Source organism: Oryza sativa, chromosome 12 (genome assembly GCF_034140825.1).
Source record: "Oryza sativa Japonica Group chromosome 12, ASM3414082v1".
Taxonomy (NCBI): domain Eukaryota; kingdom Viridiplantae; phylum Streptophyta; class Magnoliopsida; order Poales; family Poaceae; genus Oryza; species Oryza sativa.
Window position 1 is genome coordinate 16126173 of NC_089046.1, and position 12402 is coordinate 16138574.

General features: G+C 48.1%; 1 protein-coding gene across 1 annotated transcript; it reads right to left on the bottom strand.

The window, feature by feature from the left end:
* Nucleotides 1-1573: 1573 nt before the first annotated feature.
* On the bottom strand, nt 1574-2888 carry LOC136354558 (uncharacterized). The gene is made up of 2 exons (XM_066306061.1): nt 2109-2888; nt 1574-1591 (listed from the first exon to the last, which is right to left on the bottom strand). The coding sequence occupies exons 1-2, from the start codon at nt 2886-2888 to the stop codon at nt 1574-1576; spliced, it is 798 nt and encodes a 265-aa protein (XP_066162158.1).
* Between the last annotated feature and the right edge of the window lie 9514 nt (nt 2889-12402).

A 12402-nucleotide genomic window follows, 5' to 3' on the forward strand; every position in this document is an offset into this window, starting at 1 on the left:
AGGGTGTTTATCTGTCCACGGGGTACTATATGTAGGTTCAGCTGAGCTATTTCCTCCCTAAGCTCAGGGACCATCCCTTCCATTCTCAGATGATTGCAATGGCTCTTACGACTCAGAGCGTCGGCCACAACGTTTGCTTTGCCTGGGTGATAGTGAACCTCTAAATCATAGTCCTTGATTAATTCTAACCATCGCCTTTGCCTCAAGTTGAGATCTGACTGGGTGAAGATATACTTTAGACTCTTGTGGTCAGTGTAGATATTGCAATGGTTTCCAATCAGATAATGTCTCCAAATCTTTAGCGCATGAACCACAGCTTCGAGTTCTAGGTCATGGGTAGGGTAGTTTTCCTCATGTGGTCGCAATTGTCGCGACCCATAGGCCACCACTTTTCCGTCCTGCATCAGTACTCCTCCTAGTCCTTGCCTTGACGCATCACAATATATAACAAAGTCTTTCCTGATGTCGGGAAGAACTAAAATAGGCGCTGAGGTCAACTTTTCCTTGAGCTACTCAAAGCTTTCCTGACACTGTTCTGACCACACAAACTTCTTTTCCTTCTTGAGTAGTTGTGTCATTGGTCGGGCTATCTTAGAGAACCCTTCAATGAACCGTCGGTAGTATCCAGCCAAGCCCAGAAAACTCCGAATTTCAGTCACAGATTTGGGTGCTTTCCATTCCGTGACAGCCTCCACTTTAGCAGGATCCACTGCTACTCCACCGGCCGAGATTACGTGGCCTAGAAAAGCGACTTCTTTTAACCAGAACTCGCACTTGCTGAATTTTGCATATAACTTATGCTTCCGAAGTTTCTAGAGAACCAATCGTAAGTGTTCCGCATGTTCTTCCTCATCTTTGGAGTAGATCAGAATGTCATCAATGAATACCACCACAAACTTATCCAAGTAATCCATGAATACTTTGTTCATAAGATTCATGAAGTATGCTGGGGCATTGGTTAGACCAAACGACATTACTGTGAATTCATACAACCCATAGCGTGTTGAAAACGCGGTTTTGGGGATATCCTCGGTCCTAATATTCAGTTGGTGGTATCCTGATCGAAGGTCTATCTTTGAAAACACCTTAGCTCCCTTAAGTTGGTCGAAGAGGTCATCAATCCGTGGTAGTGGATACTTATTTTTGATAGTTACTTCGTTCAGTGATCGGTAGTCTACACACATTCTCATGCTACCGTCTTTCTTTTTAACAAACAACACTGGGGCTCCCCAAGGTGACGAACTGGGGCGTACAAATCCCTTCTCTTGCAACTCCCTGATTTGCTTTTTAAGTTCTTCTAACTCATTGACCGGCATCCGATATGGTCTCTTGGATATGGGGGCAGTTCCGGGTATCAGGTCAATAATGAACTCTATGTCACGATCTGGTGGCATTCCAGGTAAATCTTCTGGGAACACATCAGGAAATCGCTGCACTACTGGCATTCCCTTTAGGGGTAGCATGGTAAATATACCTCCGGCACGTTCGGTTAGCCTAGGATCTTGATCCATGGTTGCTCTCATATCCGATCCCCAGGGTGTGGTCAGGGTAACTTCTCTACGTCTACAGTCAATTACTCCTCTATGCTTTGCTAACCAATCCATACCCAAAATGACATCAAGAGTTTGAGGTATTAGCACCATAAGATTGGAGGGAAAAACCACATCCCTAAGGCGGATGGGTACGTTAATGCAAGCTGTATCCACTGTTATCTCACCCCCAGGTGAGTGTACTAACATTGGTTGTCTTAGTTTAACTCTGGTTAAATTGTGTTGTTGACTTGCTTTCAAAGATATAAATGAATGCGATGCTCCTGAATCGAAGAGAACTTTAACTGGAGTGGAGTTGAGTGAAAACATACCCATCAGTACGCCTTGGTCTTCCTGGGCCTCTTCGGCTCGAACGTGGTTCACTTGCCCGCGTCCAAATCCTGTAGCGGTCCTGTTAGTCTGCGGGGTCCTGAATAGACTTCGTCCAGCAGCAGGGGTAGCAGTCCCGTGAATAGCCGTTGCATTAGTTCCGGTGCGAATGGGTGTCTTGTTTGGATGTGGACATTTATTGGCGAAATGCCCATACTCTCCACAGTTGAAACAGCTTCCTGGCCTTACTGATCCAGTGGCGGCCTGATTCGGTGCAGGAGCGCGGTTCTGAATGGTAACCGGCCTGTGGAAATTGCTAGAGGCGGCAGGTCGACTGGTTGTCACCACTGTTGGTCTCCATGCCGAGGAGGTTGTCCCTTTAGGACGCTGGGGTGCGGTCTGAGGCGTGCGGTTCATGGCAAGCCTCCTTTTACGATTGTGCTCCACGACCTTCCGGTCGTTCTCCAGCCTAACGACCTTATTGATTAAACTCTGGAAACTATCGTGGTCTTGTCCAATCATGGGCCCGCGTAACTCATCATTCAAGCCTTCGATGAATTTGTCGATCTTTTCCTCCTCGTCGGCAAGATCTCTAGTTGCGTAGCGCGCCAGCTGAGTGAAACGGTTCAGGTACTCTTGTACTGTGGTATTCCCTTGCCGTAGTCTCCTAAACTCATTCTTCTTCATCCGCATCACCGCAGCAGGCACAAAGTTGTCACGGAAGGCTGTGGTAAATTCCTCCCAGTTTGGTTCTCCAGCATCTTCTTCTCGGGCTTCTTTGTACGTGTCCCACCAGTCTCCGGCTGGTCCTTCCAATTGGTTTGCCGCAAAGATCACTTTATCGGCCTCACGTACTCGAACAAGAGTTAGCTTCTTCTCAATGATCCTTAACCAATCTTCAGCATCCATAGGTTCTTCAGCTGTGGCGAATGTGGGTGGCTTGGTCCTCATAAACTCTCCAAAGCTTGACCCTCCGCGGTTGCCTTGGTTGTTCGCGATAGCTTGCAGAAGTTGATTTTGGGTGGCCATAATTCTGGCCAGAGTGTTTAAGTCGGGTGTCTGAGTTTCGTCATTGCTGGTTGTTGCCCGACGTCGGCTTGCCATCTGTGTAGGTTGATGGAGTAAGTATCCTAATTTTCTAACTAGCTCCTATGGCTTTATCCCATTAAGGGAGTTGTGTCGATATGAACTTTGTTTCGCAAGCATGGTGGAATAAACTCATTTACAACACAACAACAATAGATATCATAAATAACATCACAGAGTTTCACAAATGGTACATAAATCATGATGCAATTGACTGCATACATACGCAGTCCAAATAAGGTTCATCCAAACGATACATCAAACCAATCATCAAACTACTCGTCAATCTAGGTAAGGGAGGGGGGTGTCTCGCATACTATCCAAAAACCATCTGATACGAGATCGAAGCTGCAAGGAGTCCGTCAGTCTAGTCCTCCAGCCATCCGCAGGATCCCGGGGCAGGTAGAGGGTGGTCGCTGGCTCGCGCAAACCGGAGTCCCCACGGCTCAGAGGTAGTGGCCTCTGGATCTGGCTTGGGCCTCTTGCCCGGGGGTCATGTGCTCTTGCGAGTAGTGCTGAGGGTGGGAGGTCCTCCAAGGAAGGTGATGCGGGGAACAGGGGTCTCATCCTCTGAAGGATCAGTGATGTCTGGCTCGATCTCAGGCTCGGTGTCGGTCCCCTCCGTCTCGGAGTCTATCTGGATCGGAGTTTCCAAACCGGAACCCAGCTGCGGAGAAGGTGTAGGGATCAGTGGAGTGTGCACCAACTCCGGAACAGGTGGCTGTGCCGCTGTAGGGTCCACTAGGTAGGGCGCTAACTCGGTAGCTAGCATACTAGCCTCTCCCAGAAGAGCGTGGAACGCCGGTGGGTACGGCGGGGTGAGGAAGAAGTAGCGGTCACGGCCTACTGCTGTGGAAGTAGAGGCCCCTGTAGTGCTGATCTTGGCTGCTCGAAGCGGCTCCTCCAGCTGGCTGACGTGCTCCTGACTCTCTCTCAGCTGCTCCTCAAGAGTATCCATCATCCCGCGGCGATCGTTGTACTAGTCGGATAACTGCTGGAACTGATCTCCGTGGACCTGGAGCTGTGCCTTCAGTGAGTCTATCTCACTGCCCCAAGCCTGGTGCTCCTCCTCCAACTGAAGCTGCTGTGCTGTGAGGTCGGTCACCTCAGTCTCTAACTCCCCCACACGTCTCTGGTGGTCGCCAATCTCCAACAGAGCCTCCTCGTAGTAGTCATCTACTGCCTCAGCCCATCGTGACAACCGAGTCACCATCGGGTTGTAGCAGCAGGGCGTGTCCTGAACTGTGCAAACTGAGTTGCCCTCCTCCCGGAACGGGTGATGAGCAAACTCGGTACTCACTAACTCAGCTCGGTGGATAGAGCTGAGTCGGAGGAAGGCCTCCCGGGCGGCATCCTGCATCGCGGTCTCTGGCAGGTCTCGGTGGTGACGTGTCTGGAAGCTGTAGTCCAACTCGGAAGGGACTCGGGGGTGAATCTCGACCCGAGCCTCCCAAACTGAGCCACACTGTCTCACTCGGTATGACGGGAACCCAGGGTATCGCAGACGCCTCAACATCCGATGCAGCTCAATGACATACCCCTCTGATTGAGGTAAGCTCAACTCCCAGGTAGCGGGTGAATCCGAATCTGCCATCTAATTTTAAGAAAAACCCAAGGTCAGTTGAGGGTAAAACTTGTTTTGTAAAGGAAATAGTTAAGAGTAAGATGAAAAAGTGTACCGAGTTTTGTAAACATAGAGTTTTTATTTTTGAAAGTATTGCTAAATGGGAATTTCTCCCTTGGCCAACTTAGAAAAGGGGTGGGGCGCCTTTTGGTCTTTTCCTACAGTCGTATGGCTCTGATACCAGCTCTGTGGACCCCCTTTTTTATAACAGGAATCAATCGTGTAAACAGTACCATTTCCCTGGATCAAGTAGTTTGGTACACACGAAATCATAACTGGAATATCAAGTGCACATACACGAGTGTCTGATTCGAATTATTACATCATAGGCCCGCAGGCATAGCCTTAAATCATCGGACCGAGCGGTCCGGAATACATCCAAAAGCAGAAGTAGATAAGGCAGCGGAATTCAGGCAGCGACATGCCATTGCCACAGGCAACGACCGTACTAAGACCTACTGGACGCCATCGCCTTCATCTCCCTCCTGATAGTAGGCATAAGGATCCTCCGAGGCTTCATCTCCCACTTCTGATTAATTTTATATTTGCAAGGGTGAGTACCAACCGTACTCAGCAAGCCACCACAGCAATGATGCACATGACAGAGAAATTCAAAGGATGGCTATGGTTCTTTTGCGCAAAGCAAGTTTTGTAATTCTTTTCACAAGCCTAAGACCTAGCATAGACTGTTCAAGCTTTTAATACCAGTGTTCATATTAAACAATGACGGTTCTGTCCACCATCCATTGTGATCCCAAGGATAGCTTCCCGTCATTGAGTCGTTATGGTTTTCTGAGGACGTCCACATTCCCGCCTCTCAGGAAGTGGCTCCATCAGCATAAAAATCATCATGCAATATCTCATCCCACACAAGTTAAAGAATTTAGAGTCTAGCCAAGTATAATACATGTCCCGGTGCTCAATAACCGCGAGCACGGCTATTCGAATAGATTTGGCTTACTCACACTGCAGTGGATGTACACTTTACCCGCACTCCGCGACTGCCCAACACATGAGCCTCGTCCCAACACATGAGACGCGTCACGGCAAAGCTTTTCGATAACCTCGCACTGGCAGTACCCGCTCCATGAACTTAAATCCTCATGCACTCTAGGCGTCCATGTTTCTAGCAGTGAGAGGAGTTCTGGCGCTCCCGGGAAAGAGAAGTCTCACACACATATTAAATTATGGTTCAAGTTAAGTTCTCTCTCTCACACACTCATGGCAGTCCTACCAATGGCGACACCGATGTAGGGCACGCCTCTCGGCCCTACCTCAACGGCTGTCCCATCGTAGCGCACCTGCCTCACTCAGGGGTGAACCATCTATGCAGGGATACTGCCTCCGCTCGGCTATCTAATCCGCTAGGTCTATACCCATTCGAGAAGTACGGTTGTACGGGGGTCGTTTCATGCTTAACTTCATGGCTCGGTCCTTAATTGACCGGGGACGGTACTAGCCTTTCCGAGATACCACCCAAATCCTCCGTCCGCCCCAGTCGAAAACAATTGTTTAATTTTATTTCTCCTTTCACAAATCATGTCATCAACATAATGGCAATGTGGCGCTTATGTCTCCACATGCCGCATCTCAATTACCTTCCCAAAGGTAATTGCCCAAGCATATAGCATTTGACAAATATGAGTATGCATGATTCTAGAACAGCATTTCTAAGCAATTGTCATAGTTGACTAGGGACTCATACGTAAACATGGTTACAAAGATTTAAGGGTTAACAATAATCAAGGCATGGCATAATCACAAGTGGGATGTTCATCATTGCATGCAATTTTATTTGTAAACAAAACAATTTCGCAATTAGGATCAACATGTTCAAGGAATAGTGATGACTTGCCTTGCTCAAAGTCTTGCGGGTCTTGGCCTTCACTTGGATCCGCAACTCCCTCGGGCTCTATAGTTACGTGCAAAAATTGATTTGAATTCGGTTAGAATTCAAATAAAAATCCAAATAAATCCAAATGAAAGTCGAACGCGAAAGTTGATTCCTTTTTATTAACTTTACTATCTGCGAACTACGGCAAACCCAATTTCGATTTAAACTATTTTGCGGGTATAATTATTTCGTTGTCAATAATTTAGTCTCCCCGAGCATTGTATATAATAGGTTAGAAATTTCTACCACGAGCTAAATATTGGACGAAATCCTAGAAATGCTATACAATTTAATTTAGTCTATGACTAAATGATTAAATATAATATACGGCTAAAATCCCTAGTAATTAAATCCGAATTTCTACCGTTTATTGATTACTTATAGGGATTACCCAGAAATAATCCATAATTATTTACGAGAATTCATACATTTGTTTAATTATTAATTACATCTAAATTAATACCGCGAATTGATTTCTTATGGAGAGTACTAAAAATTATCTATAATCTATAGGAATTCATCCAATTATATTTTCATTAATCCTATATTTAAATGCTAGTATTTTAGGTATTTAATTAGTAAGATTTCATCTAATTATATTTTCATTAATCCTATAATTAAATTATAATATTTGTAAATATTTTAAATTTCTCCCTAAATTTTTCCCTTTTCTTTTCCCTCTCTCTCTCTCTTTTCTTTTCTTCTCTTTTCTTTTCTTTCCTTTTTCCTCTCCTCTCTTTTCTTTTCCTCTTTTCTTTTCTTTTCTTTCTTTTCTCCCCCTCTCTCTCTCTTTTCTTTTCTTCTTCCTCCTCCCGGCTCCTTCTCCCTCTCTCTCTCGGCTCTGGCTCTCCCGGTGGCGACAACAATAGACGCGAGGAGGGCGCGGCTTACCGACGGCGGCGGCTGCGACGGCGGCGGCGGCGGCGGCGATGGTGGCGACAGCGGCGCGAGTCGCGGCGCGGCGCGGCGGCTTCGTGGCGGCGGCGCGGCGGCACAGCGACGACAGCTCGTGGGAAAAGGGGAGGGGGAGGGGAAGATGGGGGATGTGTGTGTGGGCAGGCTTGGGGATGGAGGGAGGGGCTTATATAGGGTGCGGGGAGAGGGGCGGCGGCCTCATGGCGTCGGCGGGGTGGCGCGGCGCGGGGCTCGACGCGGTGATGTGACGACGACACGGCGCGGCAGGGCGCGGGGCGCGAGGCGGCGGGCACGCGGCGCGAGGCGACGAGACGGCGCGCGGCACCGCAGCGGCGATGGGACGCGTGCGACGACGGGACGCGGCGATGGGACAGTGGTGCGGCGCGGTAGCAGCGGTGGCACGGGCTCGGGCGGGACACGACGGGCGGCGACGCGACGGGTGGCGACGTGACGGCGCGACAGCGGCGACGCGACGGCGATGGCACGCGGCGCGCGGTGACTGCGCGACAGCGGCGACGCGACGGGCGGGCAGCGGCGGCGTGCGGCGCGAGGTGCGGGCGCGGGGCTCGGGGGATGGCAGGCAGGTGCGGCAGAGGAGGGGCTGGGCTAGGGGACACGGTCGAGCACGTGGCGGACGATGAACAGTGCCCTTTTTCCATTAAACCGATTTTAGAGTATTTCCCATATAAATTTGATTCCACAATTCCTAATTTTACATATATGCATTTTACTCAATATTCGTGTTATCTTAACTGATGAATTCACCCTAGATTAATAGTACTCATATTTTATTTTTATATAATTTATTTGAGCTCTAATTAGGGTTAATTCTTATTCCATCGCAATGAAATTTAATTGATCCAAATATGGTCGCGATAATATTTTATTTATTACTATCCACACCTAATCTTTATTTTTAATTTATATTTATTTTACCAATTTGTTTTTTTAAGGTTTATTTCTAATTAACTATTCTTTACTCACGATTAATAATCCTCGAGATCAACTCCAGATAAAATAGACGAATAAGATCGGCATGATGCAATTAGTTTAAAAAGTTTTTGAAAATCCGTATTTTTAGAGTTTTGGTTTTGTCGGTCGAATTTTCAGGGTTTTACAATATGTTGAGAGCCTGTGTTCTAGATTTTGGTGGAAGTTGGGATAAGAATTTGCCGTACGCGGAATTCTCATATAACAATAGTTATCAAGCTAGTTTGCAAATGGCTCCGTATGAAGCATTATATGGCCGAAAGTGCCGTACGCCGCTCCTTTGGGATCAAACCGGTGAACGTCAAGTTTTTGGGACAGACATATTGCGAGAGGCAGAAGAAAAAGTGAAGATTATCCAAGAAAGGTTGCGCGTTGCTCAGTCACGTCAGAAGAGCTATGCTGACAATCGTCGCAGAGATTTGGCTTTCGAAGAAGGAGATTATGTATACCTTCGGGTTACGCCGTTACGAGGTGTTCATCGTTTCCAGACCAAAGGGAAATTGGCACCGCGTTTTGTGGGACCTTTTAAGATCGTGAGTCGAAGAGGTGAAGTAGCTTATCAGTTAGAGTTGCCTCCGTCAATGGCGGGAATACATGACATGTTCCACGTGTCTCAGTTGAAGAAATGTTTACGTGTACCTACGGAGGAAGCAGATCCCGATCATATAGAGCTTCAAGAAGATTTAACCTATGTTGAGAAGCCAGTCAGAATTTTGGAAGTAAGCGAGAGGAATACCAGGAATCGCGTTATACGGTTCTGCAAGGTTCAGTGGAGTAATCATTCAGAAGAAGAAGCCACTTGGGAGCGAGAAGATGAATTGAAGTCAGCTCATCCTCATCTCTTCGCCAGTTCTTCTGAATCTCGAGGACGAGATTCCGTTTAAGGGGGGTAGGTTTGTCACGCCCTAAAAATCGACTAAATTAAAAATGCATATTTTAAATCATTTTTAGAAATTATTTTAAAAGCCTACAAGCTAAACCCTAATTATCTAGGAAAATTTTCAACATAAAAATGAGCTAGATAAAATTTTATTAAATACTTTGCTTGTTCCTCTATTTTCTAGAATTTTTCTGGGAATTGTTTGAGCAAGGGAAGTATTTATAATAAATGAAACAACATTTCACAAATTAAGTTTAATTGAAAAAGTTCCAAAAGCCCTCCCTTAAGTCGTTGGGCCGAATTCGGCCCAACACTCCCTCTCTCCCGCGCGGCCGAGCCGGCCCAAAACCGGCCTAACCCGTCACCGCCGCCCCCTCCTCTCGGGAGACCGACATGTGGGCCCCACATGTCGGATCCTTCCCCTTCCTCTAGCAGCCGCCCGAGCCATGCATGCCGAGCCCGAGCCGCCACCTTGCGCCTCAAATCCGCCCCAATCCGGCCACCCCGAGTCCGGATGTTAGAGGGGTTTTAATCCCCACATCTTCCTCTATCTTTGCCCGCAAAAATCGGAGCAAATGGTTGAGTATTTTATCCGAATCGAATTCGTTTTCGAATTTATCTCTAAAACCGAGTTTTTGTTTTCCCGATCGATTTCTTGCGGGAGGAGTCCGATCTCTTCAATCCAAGGCTTTAAATAGGACCCCCTAGTCCTCCTCTTTCGTTTGCCCCATCTCCCGAGTTCTCTCGTGCTCTGTAGCGCCGCCGCCACGCCGAGCAAGCCGCCGCCGTCGCCGGCCGAGCCCCAGCCGCGCCGCGCCGCCGCCTCCACCATCACCGCCGCTTGCCGCCGCCGCCTTTAGGTGCGCCAAGGTGAAGGGAACCCCGGCCGCACCTCCCCCTTCGTCGCCGGCCGTCGTCGGTCGTCGTTTGGCACGAGGGTGAGTACCATTGGGTTCGCCTCGTCGTCCTCTACGTGTACATGCCCTCCAAAGTTCCGGCCAACCGCCCTAGCTCCGGCGAGGTCGCCATCCGAGCCGGCCACCATTGATGACGTCATCGTGACATCATCATCTTTTCTTTTTCCCGTTTTTCTAATAGATTAAATCTTCGGAAAATCATAACTAAATAACCGTAGATCCGTTTCAGGTGGTTCAACTTGCTAAATTTTTCTAAAATCAAGATCTACATGATAAAAATATCCACAAGTACTGTTTATGCTTGTGTTTGTATTGTTTTGTTAATTTTTGTTTAATTGCTTTAGTTTCCGACGTTCCGGAGGAGAGCGTTTCCGTTGAGGAATGTTCCGAAGCGTTTGCGGAAGCCCAAGGCAAGTCACACAGATCCCAAACAAACCTTTGAGCATGTTGAACCCAGTTAAAGCTATTATTTTATTTCAACTATGCATTGTTTTCGAATGTCATCGGGTGGTGAACCTTTCCCAATTAATTAATGGCCGAAGATGATCTTATTTTCCTATGGGTTATAAATTTGATTAGCATGAACCTTATATGTTGGATTGGTTCAGCTAAATGCTATATGTAAGTTTGCTTAGCCATGCTTAGAAACATTAGCTAACTAAAGGGATTAATTATAAACTATGTTACATTATTATTTTAATTATGGTTACATTAAATGGTAGCTCACGATGGTAAATCGTGTGATGTTAATTAATTGATAATTAAAACCTGGATAAGGTGGGTTGTGAGCATATGGTTTTGATGGTTGTGCTCATGACAATTAAGGACCGGTTCGCGAGCTACTGTTGTGAAACATTTATCGTGCCAACCACAAGCCAGCGTGGGCAACGGCTTTACCTTTTGTATAGCATGATTCATTATGGGGTGCCAGACTGAGAAGCGGCGAGAAGTCCGTGGGGGTCGCTGGGGAGTCCATGCCTCTGGATGTAGAGGGGGTGATTATGATCCAGGTACGGTGCACTGTGGTGAGTTGTGTTGTGCAAGGGGTATTGTCACAGTTCCTTTCCGAGGTATCGTGGTGGTACTAAGGCGCATGGTAACATGTTGTGGGATTGTGTCTTGTGGGTACAGTGGTACACCTCTGATCAGAGTTTAATCTATTCGAATAGCCGTACCGGCGGTTATGGGTGAGTTGAGCAATGTTTTTCGTGATTAGTCTCACACTACTCATCAATGTTAATAATGTGATAATTAATTTGACTCCTCGTTTGGAATGGATAATTCCTGGTTTGGAGGTTTAATTTGTTCAACTGGGGTTGGTTGTTGTCACGTCCTGATAAATTCATCCCGAAATAAAAATCATTTTCTAAAAGGAATAATAGAATTAATCAAAATTCGAAAAGAAATTGGCAAACACTAAAATACGTACAAGAAAAATTCAAATGTGGCCCGGAGAATTTTTGTTAAATTCTCCTTGGTCTAAAAGGAGCCCTCAAATTTTAGTGGAATTTTCAGAGCACAAATAATAATTATTAAGAAATAAACAAAGTTAAAATGATTTTATAAAAAGAAAAACTCTAAAAAGTTCCCTTTCCCTCCCCCTCTCCCCCTTGGGCCGGCTCAGCCCATCTCCCTCCCCTCTCCCTCCTCTCCCCGCGCGCGCGCCGCTGACGGGCGGGCCCGCCCGCCACCCTCGCTGACGGGTGGGGCCCACCCGTCATCCCCTACCTCCCGCCGCTCCCGCCGCCTCGCCCGTGCCCTAGCGCCGCCGCCGCCACGAATCCCGCCGCTCCCGTCCGTCCCGCGTGCAATCAAGAGGGGGGAAATATTCCCCGTGATTCCCTCCCTCTTTCCCCCCCCATTTTTCCCTCCCTCTCTCCCTCGGATTCGTTTGGAAACTCCTCCCCTAACCTCGCCGGCGCATCAATGGCGGCCGGATCTTCCGCGCCCGTTTCCCCCTCATCCGGCCGCTCTCTCCCCCTCCCAACCCTATATAAACGCTCCCCGTGCCTCCCTCCACCGTTTCCGCCACTCGCCGCTCTCTCTCCCCGTCGGAATCGAGCTCGCGCCGTCGCTCTCTCTCTCCGCCGTCGCCGCCGAGCTCCGGTCCGCCGCCGTCGTCGCCCCGGACCCTCTCCCGTTTCGGCGTCGCCTTCTTCGGGTTCGCCGCAACCTCGCCGACCTCGTCCACCCCTCCGTTTCGCCCGCCGACCGCCGGAACGCCGCCGTCCTCGTCG